The 20,680-nt window shown below is 46.7% G+C and overlaps 1 protein-coding gene across 1 annotated transcript; it reads right to left on the minus strand.

The window, feature by feature from the left end:
* Positions 1–11,679: 11,679 nt before the first annotated feature.
* On the minus strand, positions 11,680–16,530 carry LOC101143887 (procathepsin L-like). Its single transcript, XM_055353220.2, is given in 8 exon segments — positions 11,680–12,058; positions 12,573–12,690; positions 13,283–13,445; positions 13,925–14,149; positions 14,356–14,502; positions 14,603–14,725; positions 15,343–15,479; positions 16,402–16,530. Coding segments are annotated over 7 exon segments (1,002 nt in total). The 5' UTR covers positions 15,469–15,479; positions 16,402–16,530; the 3' UTR covers positions 11,680–11,958.
* Between the last annotated feature and the right edge of the window lie 4,150 nt (positions 16,531–20,680).

Consider the following 20,680-nt stretch of genomic DNA (forward strand, 5'->3'; position numbering starts at 1 on the left):
GTCTGACTTGCAGGTGACCCTCTTGTCCCACAGAGGCAGTCTGCCAGTAACTCATCAGGAAGCCCAGGTAGTCTTCCTCAGGCACTTCCATCATTCCTGGGATGGCAGAGATTAAAAGGGACTGGAAGAGATGGGGGCAGAGAACAGCCCTCACTGACAGCACAGAGCCTCACCTCTCCACACAGTCTCTGTCTCCTCTCCTCCTCTGCCCACACGGTGACTCCCAGCCACTAAGATTCCTGCTTTCAGCAATGCCCCTGATAGCACACCAAATATCTGAGGAGTTCTCAAACACCAACTCTTCACTGCCCATTAGCACAATGAAGAAATTGAGGAAAATGTATATGTCCCTGAATGTTGCTAATGGTCTTAGGGCAAACTGCTACTTATTCTGCATTATGTATTTCTTAGTTAATTGGGGTTAGGATGTCATTTTTAATGAAATGATGTTAATAGTGTTTGTAAAATGAACGATGTGCAACCCCATGAAAAACTCTGTGCTTTTTGAAGGAGTAAAGGAAGCAAGGAGGAGTGATAAAAATTTTGATTGTTGAAGTGGCATGGGGGCAGGTTGAACTTGTCCAAGACTGCTTCCCTGCAGGCCAGACTCCTTAAATGCTTCATGAATGCTCTCCATCGCTGGGCATAAGGTCATCAAGGCTGAGTTCTAGTAGAAGAGACATTCTAGAGGTCTAGAATGTCTTATACAAACACACTTAGAGACACCTGTTCTAGTAGTCCACCATTGCCTCCACTCCTTAGGTCTTGAAGCGAAATCATATTCATTCATTCTACAAGTATCTACTCAAGATGTGATATTTGTCAGGTGAGTGATGAGCACAATGGTTGATAGGCAGAGACAAACAATAATAAAAAAATGAGTAATAAAGGGTAATGAAGGCTGGGCGTGGTGGCTCATGCTTGTAATCCCAGCACTTTGGGAGGCGGAGGCAGGTGGATCACCTGAGGTCAGGAGTTCGGGACCAGTCTGGCCAACATGGTGAAACCCTGTCTTTACTAAACATACAAAAATTAGCCGGGTGTGGTGGCCTCTGCTGAGCTCTCTTTTGTGTTTTAATGTAAGGTTAAGGAGCTCCTGGGCCTTTGGGGATTCTCAGCCAAGCCAGGTCCCATCATCATGGCTTTCTCCCCTCTCTGCACGGGCGGACAGATAATCTGCTGCTGCACACAGGACACACAGAGCTCACCCCTGCTCACTCAGGCTCACCTCCTAGGATGCCTCCTAGGCAGGCAGAAGTCGAGGCTGGCTAGCCACACTCACATTCTGGGACCAGGGACCTGCATCTGCCCTTGCTACACTCAATTGTCTCTCGGGCTGTCACCACTGCCCTCAGAAGAGCTCACACTGCTGGGGAGCCCAACTGTTTCTCAGGCTCTTGCCAAGAGGTGGCAAGAGAGTTTCCCCTACTTACCTGCCCACTGGGAACAAAACTTTATTTACTTTTTATTGAGGTAAAACAGATTTAACAGAAACTACCATTTTCATCATTTTTGAGTACAGGGTTTATTGGCGTTAAGTTTATTCACATTGTTTTCTCACCATCACCGCCAATTCATCTCAAGAACTTTCTCATCATCCCAGTATCAGACTGTGAACCCATTAAACACCCAGCTCCCTGCTCCCCTTTTTCCAAGTCCCTTAATTTGAAGTGCAATGAGGAGACTATTTTTGAAATTAGAATGTTCACTTTTTGTTGACTTTCTCCGTGAAAACCTTCCCTTGATTTAGTCAGAAGTCCCCACACCCTGGTTTCTGGGACAGATTCCTCCCAGGCCTCAGGAGACTGTGCCCCATCTGCTGATGATGCCATAATGGGACCCCAACAGGAAAACCAGGATATCTAATGTGCAAGGGCGGGGTTTTCAGGGGAGAGGAGGGGGTTTCCCGAGAATTCTGGAAGCATGTCTGGAACTAGAGCCTTGCGTGGGAAGTGCGGCATTTTTCTATCAGTGAAGCACTGATAGAAAAAATGGGGAGACACCTTCTGAGGGGGCATCACAGGCAGGGGAGAGGAGAGGCAGACAAGCACTGGCTGCACTTATACTCAGGCCACTGAGCAGCGGAAACAGTCCAGAGTGTGTGGTGCCACTTTCCCATTGGGATGTTGTGCCTTTTCTTACCAATTTTTGAGAACTTTTGGAATATTATGGATAATATTAAGGATAATAATCCCTTTCCCAGTTCTGGGCTGCTTCCTGTGGCCAGAGAAGGCAGCCTTGAAGGTGTTGGGTAAAGACCACCTGCCCAGCTCTCCAGGCTTGCTAATGCGGGGGAAGGAGATGCAGCCCAAGGATCCTGAAGCTCTTGCATCAAGTAGCTATACTCCACCCAGAGTTGCCAGCCACGGGTCCAGCGAAAGAAAACTGTCAGGACCACCACTGCTGCTGCCACCAACCCCTCCCCAGCAATAGAGGTGGAATAGAGATGACCTGCCCCCACGTGCTAAGCTTCCCTGCCTATCTCCTGAGGGATTCCTGGGCAACATGGATAAGAAGAACACCAGTAGAACATCAGAATCCAGGAGACTAAAACAGCTGCTTGGGAAGATAAAGAAGACATGGCAGGGCAGGCATGGTGGCTCACACCCGTAATCCGAGCACTTTGGGAAGCTGAGGCGGGCAGATCACGAGGTCGAGAGATCAAGACCATCCTGGCCAACACGGTGAAACCCCGTCTTCACTGAAAATACAAAAATTAGCCGGGCATGGTGGCTCGTGCCTGTAGTCCCAGCTACTCAGGAGGCTGAGGCAGGACAATGGCTTGAACTCGGGAGGTGGAGGTTGCAGTGAGTGGAGATTGCACCACTGCACTCCAGCCTGGCGACAGAACGAGATTCTGCCTCAAAAAAGAAGACATGGCAAACTGCAGTGCCACCCAGCCTGCCCCTGCTGTCTCCACACCTGCTGAGACTCCCTGCCCGGGCCACCTACACTTCACAGATCCCAGCTCCTCCTCCTACCTCTGACTTGGCCCACATGGCTGCTGGGCCCCTCACCCTGCCTGTCCCTCCACCTTCGCCCACACCAAGAATTGAGTAAAAAATGATATCCATAATTCCTAACTCTCCCCTGGGCCTTCCTGCTGACCTTGCCCCCATTTTGGGGGTTCCACCTAATGAGAAAGGAGGCTGCCCTCATTCAGCTGCAGCTTCAGCACCTCTGACCTCTCAGCCCTGCCCCATACCTCCTAGCCCCGCATCTTTCTCCTTCCAGCTTCCCTTCAGAAGGGAGCCTCCTACACCCATATGTGTTTTCCTCTCCTCCTCTTTCCTCCCCAACTCCTCTTCCAGCACCTTCCACCGGGATCCCTGCTATCACTCATCAGCAGATGAATTCCACAGCAGCCATTTCCACCATCACAGCAAGGGCATCTGCCCACCTGACCTTGCAGCCTCCTTGAGCCCTCAGCTCTTTGCTATGGACATGACTTCCACTACTAACGCTGTGGTTTTCAAATCTTCACCAAGCTCCAGAGTGAGCACCCTCTTAATTTCCCAAATTCAGTGCACAGTAGAGGCACCCTGGAAAGACATCAGCTTACGTCTGCCTGGCTACATTCATATTCTCCAGGCCCACACCTCAGCCCACACTTGGGGCCCCCTGATGGGCAGCAATGAAAAGCCTCTGTCCCCAGTGCCCCTGTTTTTCCAAGCCTTCCCATCGGGGCTCCTCCAGGCACCTCCAGTTTATGGAGCAGCACCTCTGCAACATCCTCCTCCAGAACAGATTGTGCGATGGGGGATGGCACCACAACTGCTGCAGCTGAACACAATTAGGGTCCCCATTCAGAAAGAGCACCCAAGGCCCACCTGGTACACACAGGTGGTATGATGGGGAGCAAATAAGAAGCAAGTCTCCCTCCACATATGGTCCCCATGAATGGACATTGCTCCTGGAGGAAGGGGCTCAGTCTATTGAAGTTAAATTTAAGCTGCTCTCTCCTTATAAAAGCCAGAGGCCCCAAACCTCAAAGTGTGTGCGTGTGTGTGTGTGTGTGTGTGTGTGTGTGTGTGTGTGTTGGAGGAGGATGTGGGGCTGATGAGCCCAATCAGAACCACAGTGTATTTGAGGCACTCCCCTGTGGACAGAAGAAGAAGCCAGCAGGTGTCATCATCAGCTGTGCCCTCCCCGGCTTGACTGTTCGTTCATCTGGCTGACCAAAGCCCCCAGCCAGGTCTCTATTCTTTGAACTGGCAGGATGCCCGCTGCTATTTCCAGGTGCCCCTCTTCCCCTTGCCTGTTTACTTTGATGGGCTCTTCTCTGTCCTGATTGTAAATTAAAACCTTATTCTTGTTGCTCTGCCTCTGTTCATGTGTCTATATATTTTATAATATATATCTTACATATTTTAATTTTTAATTAAATATTATATATAGTAATTATATGTAACCTTAAAACTAGATATAAAGAATGTAGGCATGTAGATACCTTGCAACCATAAAACCTAAAGAAACTTGCAGATCAACAAATGCAGAGACCTCATAAAATTCAAATGACAATATTAATATAATGGAACAAAGGCAGAACAGTCACTCCCCTCTGCTGTGAGGAAGTGGTGCCCCCTGTCCACATGCAGACTCTCCTGAGACCCGCCTGTTGGCGGTGTGCTTTGCAGTAACTGGCTGCTTCCACCACTTGTCCCTATGTAAGTTACACAGAGGCTTCCTTTGCACATCCTGTAATGAAGCCTTTTGGCCTTCACTTGGTGAGAACACAATATTTCATATTAACTCCCTGTGCATTCTTTTTTTTCTTTAATATGTCTCTATAGCAAAGAAAATGTCATGCCCTGGCACCAAAGAAATGTAAAATAGATAAAAATATGGAAGCTCTCTGTTAAGTCGATCATCCAAATGAACCAAAATATGTTGATCTTGATCGGTCACTCCACATCTCCAGCAATATGACCCTGTAGGCACCTGATCTCCTCCATTAACATTTTACTTACAAAATCAGGCTTCAGGCCAAAGCTGGCTATGGTTTGCTGACCCCTGTTCTAGTAGAAGAGACATTCAACAACTAATTACACAAATAACAACCACTAAGTGCTATCAAGTAAAAGTACCCAATGCTTAAAACCCTCTAAGAGTAGAGATTGAACCTATGCAGGGAGATCAGATTGCCCTGAGGGAGTGGGTCTTAGATTAAACGTAGTTAATTAGTCAGGTGAGGGCAAGACTACTCCAGATGGAGGAAACCACCTGGGGAAAGCGTTGGGGCAGAAGACAGCCTGGCAAACCCAGTTTGAAAGAGGCTTATGGAGCGGGAGCAGGAAGAGTGAGGGCCAGCGCCTGTGAGCTCAGGCTGAAAACAGCAGGGAGGCCAGCCCCTGTGAGGTCCCGTGGGTCTTGTGAGGGAAGTAGGTTTCTATTTAAACACAGAGACTGCGGCACAAGACAAGATGGAGTTGGAAGCCTCCTCTGTTCACCTCCAGACCCACCTTCTGTATCCTCTTTGTGTTCATTTTGGTTCTAGGCTTGCCCAGTGTCTTTACAAGTTTTCCTCCATGCAATTCCAAAATCTTCCAACAAAACAAAAAGGAAAGGAAATTTTGTCTGCACCTAGGCTATCCTATAGTGGAGGACCTAGAGGACTGGAGAGAGCTGTGTTCCTGCTTCTCCTTTCCTCTCTGATGCCCCCTTATATGGAGTCTTAGCAAAGCTTTCTCTGTCCTCGATGTCAAAGGAGCCTTCAGAATATCACCTGGGCTCCTCCTCCTGTGTTACCATGCCTTCTGGGTCTCGCCCTGCCCGCCTCTGCACTCTGTCCTCACTGCCTCACTTCCACGCTCCCCTTGGGGACACTTGCACAGCTTGCTGCCCCGTGAGTGCTCCATGTCCCCTTTTCAGTTCCACGTTGTTCCTCTGCTGGAAGAGCATGTGCCTCGCCCGGCCCCTTTGTCTGGACACCTTCTTTTCTTTAAGAATCCACCCAGGAATGGCTCCTGATGCTTCCAGGTCTGCAGGAAGCCATCCCCGGCCCCTTCCTCATCCAGCCTGAGCGCTGTGCTCCCCTGCAGTGTCCACACAGTTCCCGGTATGAAAGACTGACATCCCAAACTACTGTTCACGTCAGCCTGCTGCACCGCACCCTGAGCTTGTGAGCTCTATGACAGCAAAGGGCTTATGTGAAGGGCGTTTGGCACTTTCCACATGAAGTTTAACCCATTTACCTTGTTAATTCCATTTGTTCCCACCTCTTAGGTACCCGCATATTTCTATCCTTCAGATTTCCTAGCACTGGGCCTTATAGCAGCATTTCTTAAAATGGGGTCCCCAGTCCAACAGCATCAGCATCACATGGGAATTTGCTGGAAATGCAACTTCTGGAGTCCTCCTTGGACCCCTGGGATCTAAAACTCTGGGGTTAGGTGCAGCGATCTTTGCTTTCATAACCCCTCCAGCTGACACTGAGGCCGGCTAACGTTTGAGAACCACGGCCTCCCAGGAAGTCACTGCTCATGAAATTGTTGATTCCCTGAGGACAGTAACTGGTTATTTTCAATCTGAAAAAGAAAAAGAGTAACTGGAGGAAATGACAAAGAAAATTTTTACTTTAGAAAAAGAATTTTCCAACTTGATATTTCAAATACGTGACTTCCAAAGAAGGCCTAGCTTTGTACATTTAAAAACAAGGTTGATTCTGCCTGGCTCAGTCTACCCCACGTGTGGTTTTGCTGAAGGGCAGGTGTTTGGAAGAGATAACCCTACCAGGTGCCCTCCACTGCTCAGATTCTCTGCTTCTAGGATATTCTATGTAGCATAAAATAAATATAAGCTAGAGAGGAGGGCATGGTTGCTAGGGGAGTAAAAAGATGGTTTCTGTTTTGCAGGATGAAAGTATTCATGGATGGATGGTGGTGTTGGTTGCATAAAAATGTGAATGTATTTAATGCCACTAATCTGTGCAGTTCAAGATGGTTAAAATGATCAATTTTATGTTATTTATGTTTTACCACATTTTGAAAATAAAAATAAAAAGATAAAGCTGGCACCTAAAAATGTCCAGGTAACAATAAATCTGGCAGAGTGAAGTACAGGACTACCCATTGTATTTAGAGCAGCCCAGCAAAGCAGAGGCCCCTAGAGAAATGGGGGATAAGAAAAGTGAAAGATTGTTATTTCCAAAATAACCACCTACAAAGTACAAAGTGGTCTTCCTAATGGGAAGAAGTGATTGTTCCTTGGCTCATTTTCTTTTTTTTCCTTTTTTTTTTTTTTTTTAGTTTTCAGGGTTTTTGTTCAGTTTGAATTCATATGTGGGAGGATGTCATAGTGTTTGCAGGCCTTTGGATTCTTGAGAACTTAATCAGGCCAAGCTGTTCATGAGGAGTGGGGTGCTCAAATTCATTCTTCCAACAAGGGGCTGTTGGGTACCACTATGGTGCCAGCCCTGTGCTGGCCACAGGTATGAAATGCCCAGTGAGGGCCACATCCTGGCTCACCTACCAGGCCATGGGCTGAGCTCCACAGTTGCCTGAGAAATTTGCTTTCAGGGGCAATTTGTAGAGATTGTAGCTGAGCTTTGGGTGACAACCTGAGGTGCGGTCAGACTTTATCATCACAACCAAAAGTCACATGCTGATGAGAGGCTCCAAACAACACCTGGAGCCCATGACCCAGCAACTTCCAGATGTTGAGTTGGGACAGGGAACAGGCTTGTCTGCTCCAAATGAATGCTCTGACTGGAAAGAGTAAACCAGGGAGGCACTCTTGAAAGAGCGTGTTAAGGAGCAGTGAGCCCCCTTCCACCTCCACCAGGAAATGTCCCCAGGACAGACAGCTGCCGACCTCTTTCTGGAAGCGCTGGGCCTCAGAAGATTGCTGGTTCCTGCCTACTTGCTCCCAGGGCATATTCTTGATCAGAAAGGAGGGAAGAAGTGCGTAGGCGTGGGGAGGAGGGGCAGGGAAGAAGTCACAGGAATGCCCACAGCAGAGGTCTGTGGAGATGCTGGGCTATCCCTGGTGGCAACACTCTTGGGGCTGGAGCTGGGTGAGGATGGCCTCCAAAGCACCCTATGCTGTGACTCCAGCCCCCAGGATCCTCCTCAGGGTACAGAGAAGGAGCTCAGGTGAGCTCTGGGTGGATGGTACCGTCTTTTTCCATTGAAATCACATAATTTTACAACTAAAGAGAACTTCCAGATGATTTCAGTCAACCGCACTCTTTTGGGGGCTGGAAGCAGAGATGAAAAGATTTAGACAAAATTACACAGTTCAATGATTAACAATTCAGACTAAGTGTCAGGCCATCTGACCACAACTGAGGCCCCCCGATACTACTCTACTAAGTGTATTATACTGTGGTGTGTATGTAGGTGTGTGTGCACATGTGTGTGAATGTGTGTCAGGACTACATGTATATACATGCATATTGTGTAAGGGTGTGAGTATGTGTGTATTTGGGCATCTGTACATAAGTGTATGTGTATAGGTGTGTTGTGTGCATACATGCTCATATGTGTAATGAGTTAGTGTGCATGTACCTATGTGTGTATTGAGCATGTGTGTAATTCTATGTGTTTGTGGGTGCACATATATATGTGTATTTGTGTGTGCTTAGTGAGCGCTTCGCTGGCCATAATGGCTTGTTTTTCTGGCCAAAAGACTTGATTCTCCCTGATTCAGCCGTGAGTGTGCATTTCCCAGGGTCAGGGTGACTAACCAGGACATCTGGAGAACTTTCTTCTTCTCTGCCCCACCCATCCTGCCTACTCCATTCTCGGGTGTCAGAGGCTGAGGCTCTGGCCCCAGTGTGAGCCTCACAGGAGGTCTTCAGAGCCCTCAGGTTGCCTCACAGCCAGCCTCCATGAGCATCTTTCTGTTTTCCAAGAGGGTGAGCCAGGGCTGCTCCTGTCAATGACAAGATGCTGGGACCTGGATTCACGTGCAAGGAGAAACCAGGCACTGGGGGCTGAGCGTCCAGCTGCTGCTGGGCTGGGAGTCAGCAACCTCTGTGCTTCCAGGGCTCACCCTCCCTGGCCATGGGCAGTGCCCCTTGGCTTTGCGGCAATTTGAGGCAATGAAAGTTTTTATTTCCTCTGGCTGTATTTTCTAGACATATTTTAACGTAGCTATAATCTTACAAAATGTTGAATTTTTTGTCCTGCTTTTAAAAAGATTTTAATTAGGTTAGATTATAACCAAGGCAGGTGGATCACCTGAGGTTGGGAGTTCAAGACCAGCCTGACCAACATGGAGAAACCCCACCTCTACTAAAAATACAAAATTAGCTGGGTATGGTGGCACATGCCTGTAATCCCAGTTACTTGGGAGGCTGAGGCAGGAGAATCATTTGAACCCGGAAGGCAGAGGTTGCAGTGAGCTGAGATTGTGCCATTGCACACCAGCCTGGGCAACAAGAGCCAAACCTCATCTCAAAAAAAGTAAATAAATAAATAAAAATGACTAATAAATACTTACTGAAAGTATAAGTATAAAAAACTTTAATTATGTTAATTATGAGATTTTAAAACTGTTATTACTGGAGAAAAGAGACCAAATCTCCTCATAATACTTTTTTTGTTAATTTATTTAATAATAAAGATGAACATAAACACCTGTGCAATTCAGTGTTTAAAGTTTGCCAAGGTATATGTATATATTTTTCCCAACGTTGATGCTGTGAGAAGCCCAAGCCATGGAGAGGCCCCAGGCAGGTGCTCTGGTCAACAGCCCAAGCTAAATGCCCAGCCAACACCAGCATCTGCAACCAGCCCTGTGCGTGAGGGTTTGCAGATGTCTAGTCCCGTCAAGCCCTACAGATGTCTCCAGCACAGATAGAGCCTACAGATGTCTCCCCGTGAAACCACACAGCCAAGTCCAGGTGGAAAATGTGAAAGATGTTTCTACCAAGCCACTGAGTTTCTGGGTGGTTTGTTTTACAGTAATAGAGGAGAACCAGAACGATCTGTTCCTGCACTCTCCAGTGGTCCCCTATGTTCAAACACTCCGCTTAGCAAGCTTCATCACCCAACACCTGGACCTAATCACTCTGCAGGGTCTCTCATTGCAGTCATTTCTCAGGGTTACCGATATGCTAGTCTCTGCTAAGATGCTCACCTCTTCACCTTCCCTTAGTGACTGGCTGCTCTGGTTGATATTGTCTTTCCCTTCCTCCCGGAAACCCTCTCATTACCTCCCTTTCCCTAACAGTTGCAGCTCCTTGAGGTCAGGGCCTGTCTCTTCCACCACAGTGATAACCTGCATATGTTGGGTGCTGCATAAATTCTAACTGTATCAAATCTAGGACCCAACCTGCATAGTTAAGGGATTTACCTTGGGAATCTTCCCAATCTTCTTGCTAACATGGGCTACTTTTATTATAAAATTTCACAGTTGCCATTTTTGTCATTTTATGTCAAAAAGATGGTTTTAGCAACGACTAGGGAAGGGCACGTAAGAGTCCAGCATGGCACATGATCCGGTTCAGATGAACTTAAATGGAGCCTGCTGGAGGCTTTGTGGGATGAGACCCCATTGTCCTCCTAGTTTGCTTCCTGAAAGACTATGGAGTCTATTCACTAAACACTTCTAACTATCTTTTATATTTTTTTTCAGTGGGAACATGAGACTTTTGAAAAAACACAGGTGATGAAACTATGTGCTCTTTTAGCCAATACAATGTGGGAAGTTTTTCTGTTGGTTAAAATAATTCAGGTGCTTACAGGTAGCTTGGTGTGAATGTGGCCCCAGACTCTCAGTTTGGGTCCTCTTATCTGTCTTCCACCTTCCAAGGCCAGCACACCATTCCTGAAGCCCAGCCTCACACCCTGGAGTTTATCCCTCATCCCTTGAGGACCCAAAGACAAACAGCCTTGCCAACGCACTAGTGCCTTGTCTCACCTCAACTGCAAAGTGGCAATGGGGTCTTCACCAGCAGCTGGGGAAGATGCTCCAGAAACTGGCCCTGATAGCTTTGCCCTGTAACTTGACTGGGTTGCAAACATTGTGGGTGAGATAAACATGATCTCTAAGGCTCTTTTTCAGTATTGAAATTACATGTATGTCTGATCACTTTAAAGAAAAATGTGAATTTTTTCTTTATTAAAACAATTTTCCTTTGTCCTTATAGATCGTTTGTCATATTTTGCTTCAATCAAGAGTTGGGTCAGACACAACCACTGGGCAGCTGACATGAGATCTGCACATTTGTTACTAGAAGAGCCAGAAGGCCACCCACTGTTCCTCCTAGTGAACCACTGGTAGAGCAGGTATGGCTTAGAGCCCAGTTTCATGCTTGACTACTGATATGGTTTGGCTGTGTTCCACCCAAATCTCATCTTGAATTTTAACTCCCACAATTCCCACATGTTGTGGGAGGAACCTGATGGGAGGTAATTGAATCATGGGGGCAGGTCTTTCCCATGCTGTTCTCATAATAGTGAATAAGTCTCACGAGATCTGATGGTTTTATATGGGGAAACCCCTTTCGCTTGACTCTCATTTTCTTCTCTTTTCTGCTGCCATGTGAGACATGCCTTTCACCTTCTGTCATGATTGTGAGGCCTCCCCAGCCACGTGGAACTGTGAGTCCATTAAATCTCTTTCTTTTATAAATTGCCCAGTCTTGGGTATGTCTTTCTCAGCAGCGTGAAAACAGACTAATACAACTACACAAAAAAGTCAGTGCATCAAAACAGAAAGAAGCCCCACCAGTACATTTGAAATTACAGTTTATTTAAACAGGTAAAATTGTATATATCCTTTTAAAATGAAAATACAAAGTAAGTGAATCAATAATACAAACATGTTTATAGCAGTAATTAAAATACAGGTAACATTTACCAGTGTGAAAATATCAGAATTCCACTCACACTTGGATCTTCAATGATTGAAATGTGCATTCAACACAGCAGGGGCTGGTAGATTGAAGATAAATTCCTCCTTTGGATGTGCCATCCTCAGTCAAGTTCTCCCTCATCACCATCCATCAGCTCACACAGTGGGGTAGCTGGCTGCTGTGGCAATTCCACAGTTGTTCCTCCGGTCTGTGGCCATCTTTATGTAGCCATCCATGCCCCAGTTTTTACCCCAGCTGAAAGGAGAGCAGGTTTTCCATTTCAGAGGAAGGATAAAGCACACTGGGTTATTAACTTAAACAGTGTGCCAGAAGCCACAGTGTGCCAGAAGCCACAGGCTTAACATAAAGAATCAGGAGATGCTGATGTTCCTGTTCATCACTTGTAAATTCTTGAGTCAAAACCTGCATATCGCTTCAATCCCAGACCCAAAACTGTGACCTTTCACAGAACTGCAAAATCAGAAACAGAAAAAGGATAGGATGCCTTTCCAGCCGATATACTTCAGAATTAAGAAAATGTTCAGAATTTAGACATGCAATGGGACAAATACCATATTAATATCCCCAGCATGCTTGTGACAGTATCTTGACGTTACAATCAATCATTAATATTCTGTGTTCTGCCTAAGGGGGAAAAAGACTTCTGGGATTTCAGAAATGTGATTAAGGGCTTGTGGTATGTAAATACTGATTGCAAAAAAGGATTCCCTTTTGAATTTCAAATATAAGTCTTTCTGGCAATTTATACCTGTTCTTCACCAGCCAATATTTATTGTTATCTGAGTCTGCTCCTTCATAGCTGTAGCCAACCACCAGCATAGCATGATCCAGGCCTTCAGGGTCACAGCGTGGCTCAAAATAAATTCCTGAGAGAATAAAATGAAGGCTGGGTGAGAAGTTCCCAAGGACACCTGACAGTAACCCACCCTGTCACCCACAGGGAGGGAGGCATCTCTAAAATCAGTGAAATGACACACAGTCCAGATCGGGCTTAACAAGATCTATTGTTATCAAGGCTAGGGAATTAGGCTCTCATCCACAACTAGCAGAAATAGAACTTAGCATAAGTCCCTCATAAAAAAACTTTCCTACAGGCATAAAAGACCACTCATTTTAAGCTTGTAATTCTACTCTAGAATATCAATCTTAAAAATAGCACAGAACACCAAAATCCTTGACTCAAAAGGCTCTTTTCAGATTTAATCACAGAAGTAAAAATCTTTGGAAAAATTATAAGAATACAACAATTAGACAATATTTAAGTAAATTAAACTATACTATAAATAACATAGCTATTTATAAAAAGTTATGAAGTACAGGTATTCATGGAGATATGCTCAATGTAATATCAAATAGAAGCATTGGGTATGATTATTGCGTGTATAGAGTCCATCATGCTGGTGTGTCATGGTGGTTTACTTTTTTTCTGCAATAATTTCTATGAAGAAAGATGCTTACCTTTTTTATAGAACTGGAAGGGGACATGGCTTGCACCAACAGCAACAGAGATGGGCCCCACAGTTGCCACTGCCTTCGCCAGGTCCTTCTCCCGTGAAGGGATGTCCACAAAGCCAGTGTCATTAGCAGCAGAATACTTGGGATTGTACCCACAGGTTTTAACCTTTTAAAGGTGAAGAGGGAGGCGACTTGATTACTACCATCCTTCTCCTGGGGAATGTGAGTCAGAACCACAACACTCAGCAGTTTGCAGCATAGAATTTCCAAGTCAACACTGTTACAAATCATCCAAGGAAGTGAAATGTTATATTAATAGTTAATTTGAAACTGAAAATTAGCTCAGTTCTCTTCAGCGAGACCCCTAGGTTTACTTTCCGTAAGACATTTTTCACAATGGAGACATCTGTATTATATGTAGAATGGTTTGTATATTCTCCATGTCACATAGAAGCAAGAACAGCTGCATGTTAACCATGTAATCACAGAACTGTGCAAAGGCTATAATTTATAATGACAACACTGTCACTTTGCAGATAGAGATTCCACCATCTAAAACGTGAATTCTGAAAAGTGTCTGTTATCTCTGAAAGTGTCCCAGTAAAACCAAGCAGGAATGGCAGCAAGAAAAGGAGCTCCATTTACCTTTCCTTCATGTGGATAGGATGCCTCAGAGTCCAGGCCTCCGTTCTCCTGAACATACCGGGAGGGATTATCCATGAAGCCACCATTGCAGCCCTCATTGCCTTGAGGCCCAGAGCAGTCTACCAGATTCTGCTCATTCAGTGAGATAAGTTTGCCTGTTTTCCAGAACATCTGCCCTTCCAGAGCACCAGTTGCACTAAAAGCCCAACAAGAGCCACACTGACCCTGAAAAGAGAATAAAAAAGCTGATATCCACACACACACACACACACACAGCAAGACTTTTAACAACATGAGTGTTTAGCTCATGTAGCTAAATACTCCTTTAAAAAGTGAACTGCATGTTGCTGCACAGTCTACCATAGCACAAATGTCAATTGCTTCCTGGCTTTCCTGGGGTGATGGGAGGTCTGAACCTAACACAGTCTCACCTGATCCTTCACAGGAGTCACGTAGCCTTTCTCTCTCCAGTCCACAGATGTGGGGATCTCAAGAAGCAGGCGTTCCTGGAACTGTTTCCCCTTCCTGTGCTTCTGGTATTGAAAACCATTCATCACCTGCCTGAATTCTTCATTGGTCTTCAAAGAAAAGTAAATAAAATGTTAAGAAGCAAGAGATTAATTTGGTAAAGAACTGAGGAGGGGAAGCACAGAGCTGGGCAGCCCACAGCATACTTACCATGTCTCCAAAGGCGTTCATGGCCATTGTGAAGCTGTGTTTCCCTTGGCTGTATTCCTGATTGTGCTGCTCAATCATCTTCACGTCCTTCTCTCACACTGCTCTCCTCCATCCTTCTCCATTCTACAGGCAAACATGTAACTGATGCTCTTCATTTCTTTTTTTTTTTGAGATGGAGTCTCGCTCTGTCGCCCAGGCTGGAGTGCAGTGGCACGATCTCAGCTCACTGCAAGCTCTGCCTCCCGGGTTCATGCCATTCTCCTGCCTCAGTCTCCCGAGTAGCTGGAACTACAGGCGGCTGCCACCATGCTAACTTTTTGTATTTTTTTTTAGTAGAGACGGGGTTTCACCGTGTTAGCCAGGATGGTCTCAATCTCCTGACTTTGTGAACCGCCTGCCTCGGCCTCCCAAAGTGCTGGTATTACAGGCGTGAGCCACCGTGCCCTGCCGATGCTATTTATTTCTAATTAAAACCCAACATATGCTAACCAAGTGAATCTTCAGACAGAGATGTAAGAGTAACCATGGCCAGGGAAGGCTTGACACTTCTAGGAGATGTTCTCCAAGCTGAGACACAACAAGGGTGTATGCCCATATCGTGCTCATAATCAGTGCTATTAAGTTATTGCATTAGGTTATTGGTAGGAGCCAGCCTCTAGAAGCCACTCTCTGGCCATATGATCCCAATAGCAATGCCCATCTCTCTGGGGTTCCCCTGGACAGTTTCAGATGCCACCAACCATGCCATATAATCTCTTGTGCTTTGCCTTCCACTTGGTCCACTGTGCGTCTAAACTGTGGTCACGTGTTAGAGCAGCTGAGGCAATTCCCAGGCAAAAGGCAGCCAGGAGGAGTGAAGGATTCATGTTTCAAAAATCTAGGAAGGGAAAAGAAATGAGGATCTGATTAGACCGATCCTAAAAAGCCATTTCACTACGCCCTGAGAAACTAGGGCCACCATGGTAGAATAAAAATATTTAAATTATTCTTCCAAGCATTTACCTAAGGACTGTGGAAGAGGCCAAGGATGTGGCTGGAGAAAAACAGGGCAAGTGGAGGTATTGGATGGACCCACCAAAATGAAAAGCAGCCTGTCCAGAGCTGTAGGAGTTGAAACAGTTTTATGGGGTGATGATGACAGGCTATGAAAAGGACAGGAAGGTACCTGATGGGCGAGAAGCTTAAGGCAACAACCAGGAAACTAGGAAACCGTCGGCCCAAGTTTTGTACCAATTGTGCTGAGGTCATCCAGGCAAAACCTCAAGAACGAAGACATCTAATTTCAAGAAGGGACAAAGGGATCCCCAATAATTGGGAAGTCACGTCACACCTTGTTCTTGGCTAATACACAGCAGAAGGTGAAGTATGTTTTCCAAATGCCCCTTGTAATGAAACAGTTCTTGAATGTCTTCCCAGGACAAACTGGGAAGGAGAGCACCTATCTACGGCCGTTCCCGCAGTCCTGCAGTCCTGCAGGTGGGCCAGTACTGCCAACACTCCAACTCCCCTCACAGAGCATAAACTGAATCAGGTGGCCGAACCACCGGAAGCCAGAGTCCCCAGTGTCCGCGCCCACACAGGGGTAGGCAGCTTCCCAGGCTTTGGGCTGGGGACCCAGGCCAGGTCCCCTGGCTCTTGCTCCCGCCCTCCGCTCATGCTCACTGTGGCCCCAGGACGTGGGCAATGTTGCAGGGAGCAAGGGGCGCCTCTGCCTGATTTGCCGGGGTCGAGCCTCCCTGTCCCACCCCACCAGCCCTGGGAATACTGCGGCCTGGCACTCCCGAAAATCCCTCACTCACAGAGCTGAAGGACTTGCTGGGTCCCTGGTGGCCCCTGTCCAATCTTAGCCCACTGGGGTCTCAGCTGCTGTAGCCACAGGTGGACAGGCACAGTGGGCAGGTGCTGGGTCCAGGAGTCTCCTGTCGCCTAAGGCCGCCCGAAAGCAGCTAATTGACCTCTAAAGCCCCTAGACCCCCCTGCCCCCTTGCCGCCCAGGCAGGCCCGCCCCCACCGCTTGCCCGCTCTGCGATTGGCTGCGCCAGCCGCTGGGCGGGGCCTTCCGGCGTGCTGACTCCTGGCATGTGGAGCAGCTCAGTCCCCTTGCCTCAGTGGAACCGGGGGAGGGGAGCTGGGGGCTACGAAGAGAAGGATCGGAGGCCTCCCTGGAGGGTTCGGATCAACTAAGTACCCTATTTAATGCCCTCGGCGGGTGGTTTATGAAAAGAAATTTACGGGAGCCCTGTGTGCATTTTCAGCCTAACCCTGCTTTTCCCTTAGGCCTAGAATGTTTGATTAAAATCTCCTGCAGGGCAGAGAGCCAGAGGACTCTAATCCAGTGGTTCCTGTTTAGTCCACAGCAAAGGTGCGGCCGGTTGGAAGAACGCACAGCCTGCAAGCAGAAGCCTTATCTCCCAATTAAGGGTGTAGAAGAATCTGGGCGTGTTGCTGGTGGCTCATGCCTGTAATCCCAGCACTTTGGGAGGCTGAGGCAGGCAGATCACTTGAGCCCAGTAATTCGAGAACAGCGTGGGCACCCTGGCGAAACCCCTTCTCTACTGAAAATACAAAAATTAGCCGCGTGTGGTGGCCCGCGCCTGGGGTCCCAGCTAGTCGGGAGGCTGAGGCACCAGCATCGCCCAGCCCGGAAGGTTGAGGCTATAGTGAGCCGAGATCGCACCACTACACTCCAGCCTGGGCGAGAGGAGACCCTGTCTCAAAAACAAAAAAACAGCAGACAAAAAAACAACTGGTAGGAAAACGCACCCTCAAAACACATGATGAGATGGTCGAGACTAGACCCTAGGAGGGTGGGGACTGGCTGGGTGGGTATCCAGAGACCATGGGCGTTTCATAATGCATTGTTTCCAGTCTCCTCCACTCAGCGACTCTTCTTCCCCTGAAGTCTTGCATTAAGTAAGTGAATGAATCAATCATCAAGTTAATGAAGCTCTGACTTTGTACTTGTTGTCCTTTGCTTGGTACAGTTGGGCACTGCCTTAGAAACAATCTCCAGGTAATTTTCCCAACTGCTTTTGTGAGGCCCAGTTTTCCATTTTAAAATCTAAGATTACCTCAGTAATCTTGCTTTTACAGCAAATGGGCATGGAGCCTGACAGATATATTTAAACTAAGTTATGGACAAGCTGCCTGGTGCATTAGGTAGCATAGGAGCTAACCTTGTGGGACATCTCCCCATATTCGTAATATTCACCCCTACATCTATAATCAATAAATGCTTGTTTGGAGGCCATAGAAACTCTTACTGAGATCTGACCCGTGTCTTCCGCTATCTGCCTGATTTCTCCCCATAGAACAGGAAAACACTGTGTAGGAGATATTGTGAATAGAAATATGAATATAGGCCGGGCGTGGTGGCTCACACCTGTAATCCCAGCACTTTGGGAGGCCAAGGCGGGTGGATCACCTGAGGTCAGGAGTTTGAGACCAGCTTGGCCAACATGGAAAAACCCCGTCTCTACTAAAAATACAAAAATTAGCCACGCATGGTGGCAGGCGCCTGTAATCCTAGCTACTCAGGAGGCTGAGGTAGGAGAATTGCTTGAACCCAGGGAGGCAGAAGTTGCAGTGAGTGAGTTGGCACCATTGCACTCCAGCCTGGGCAACAGAGTGAGACTCTGTCTCAAAAAAAGAAAAAAAAAAAATTACAAAAATTAGCCAGGCAAGGTGGCGGATGCCTGTAATCCCAGCTACTCAGGAGCCTGAGGCAGGGACAACGGCTCAAACCTGGGAGGCAGAGGTTGCAGTGAACCGAGATCGCACCACTGCACTCCAGCCTGAGAGACATAGCGAGACTCCATCTCAAAAAAAAAAAAAAAAAAAAAAAAAGTATATAAATAGAAAATACAGTGATTCAAATAAGCAATTGTTAGTTCCTCAGATCAGAACTGTGAGTTCTATACTAGACTCTTACATGTTATTTCTTCTGGTATCTTAGCAATTATTCCGAATAAAGATCAGACTCCTTAGTCAGCAGGTGGGATAGTTCTCAATAACAGAAGCTGGGTTCTCAGGGGATCCTGTGGATATGAGGATGAAGGTTAGAAGCACTTGGGACCATACCTGCAGGTCTGATTTGAGGACAATGAGACCAAGACAGGAAGGCAGCAACTGCTGAGGGGCTGGGGGTGGGAGAAGGGAGGAAACAGGACACAAGAAAATAAATATAAACCACCAGACTGCAGTCGGTGATCAACAAAATTTCCGAAGTTTATATTGAGAAGATTTCCCTGGTTTGGGGTTTTGAAGAGATTATATAAGGGATTCGGGTTGCTTGATTTTTTTCATTCTTTTTCTTTTAACTTGGTCTCAATTTTTTTGTAAAAAAAAAAAAAAAAGAATGTCTTATGTGCGCCTTTAGAACTGGTGAATGAATGAACCTCCCTTTTTAAATAACTGAGATTGTCACTGAAGCACTGTCATCCGATTTAGGCTTAAAAATCTGACACTGAATTTATCCTAGGTGATAAAGTGCAAGTCTCTTGTCTCCTAGAAATGATCAGGCAAGGAAACACCCAGGAGGCCCAGGGCAAAATGCCCTCCTGGAAGCTGGTGGGGTAGGAAGATGCTGAGGCCCAGTATGGTCCCTGGAGCATGCATTCTGTGTGATGACAGAAATTGTTTGCTTGACCATACATTAGTCAGGCTTCTGAACCTTCTGATAAACGCATCTGTGCACTTTTTGTAAAATTCAGTTTTAGCAAATTACCCTGCTAAGTCAGTTTAGCTGGCAGGAATCCCCGTCCACCATATGCTGATCAGGGTCCTCATCCCCCACCATCCCGCAGCTGATGTCAGATAACCTTGGCCTGTGCTCAGCGAGAATCTCATTAGGTCAGTTTAGCCAGAATCCTCCCTTACCCTTGATGTTCCCTCGTAGTCATTTCCTATCTGCTAACCCCCATCCTCCTCCTTGACTATAATTCCCACTTCCTTGTGCTGGATTCAGAGTTGCGCACAATTGCTCTCTCCCACTGTAAGAACTACTTGCAGTGCTCCTAGACCTACATATGTGAACCTGTTTCTTTAACAGTGACTCACCTGTCTTTTTCTCCTTTCAACTTGACACTAGCTGAGGCTTATCCGCATCAAAGTGGAGGGACTGGCCCCGGGGGATCCTCAGGGCTTCACCTTGATGGCCTGCAGGCTCACATTCCACTTTTTCTGGTGCCTTCTGGCTCCCAGAGTCTAGTTTGCCAAACAAGTGATGGAAGTTGGAAGGAGGGATGAGGTGACAGAGGTGAAGGAGGGTAAATTCTTTTCGAAGCCCTACTTGCCTGACATGCATTTAGGTTTTTAGAAAGGAATGTGACCCCACCCTTTATTTTGTGTCTCCCACTTCCATGACCAGCCTTACCTGTAAAAATGGGGCATAGAAGAGCCCCCATCTCCTAGGGCAGTGGTTTTGATCAGGGGGTCACTGACCAGTAGCACCTTCCTCTCTTGGGAACTTGTTAGGAAATTCTGGACTTGGGGTGGTGGATCATGCCTGTAATTCCAGCACTTTGGGAGGCCGAGGCTGGCAGAACACGAGGTCAAGAGATCAAGACCATCCTGGTCAACATGGTGAAACCCCGTCTCTACTAAAAATACAAAAATTAGCTGGGCATGGTGGTGTGCGCCTGTAGTCCCAGCTAATGGGGGGCTGAGGCAGGGGAATCACTTGAACCTGGGAGGCGGAGGTTGCAGTGAACCAAGATCATACCATTGCACTCCAACCTGGGTGACAGAGCAAGACTGTCTCAAAAAAAAAAAAAATAATAATAATTCCTGGAAATGGATTAGCTTGCTGACAAGAGTTATTCCATTGTGTGTTTCTACCTGCAATACCTGAGGATGCCCATTTTCTCACGATTTATAAACTAACTCATTTTATAGATGTAATTTTCATACATTTGGGGGTATCATTCTAACTTCATTATTATTACTTCAAGGTGTTATTATTTCCCCATCATCATCATGGTCATTATCATAACTAGTTGGTGCTGACAGTAGTCACCCCGCATTGAGAACTCATGCTCCAGGCCCTTTCCACATAGACTTGATTTAATTCCATTCACT

This window comes from Gorilla gorilla, chromosome 8, assembly GCF_029281585.2.
Source record: "Gorilla gorilla gorilla isolate KB3781 chromosome 8, NHGRI_mGorGor1-v2.1_pri, whole genome shotgun sequence".
Taxonomy (NCBI): domain Eukaryota; kingdom Metazoa; phylum Chordata; class Mammalia; order Primates; family Hominidae; genus Gorilla; species Gorilla gorilla.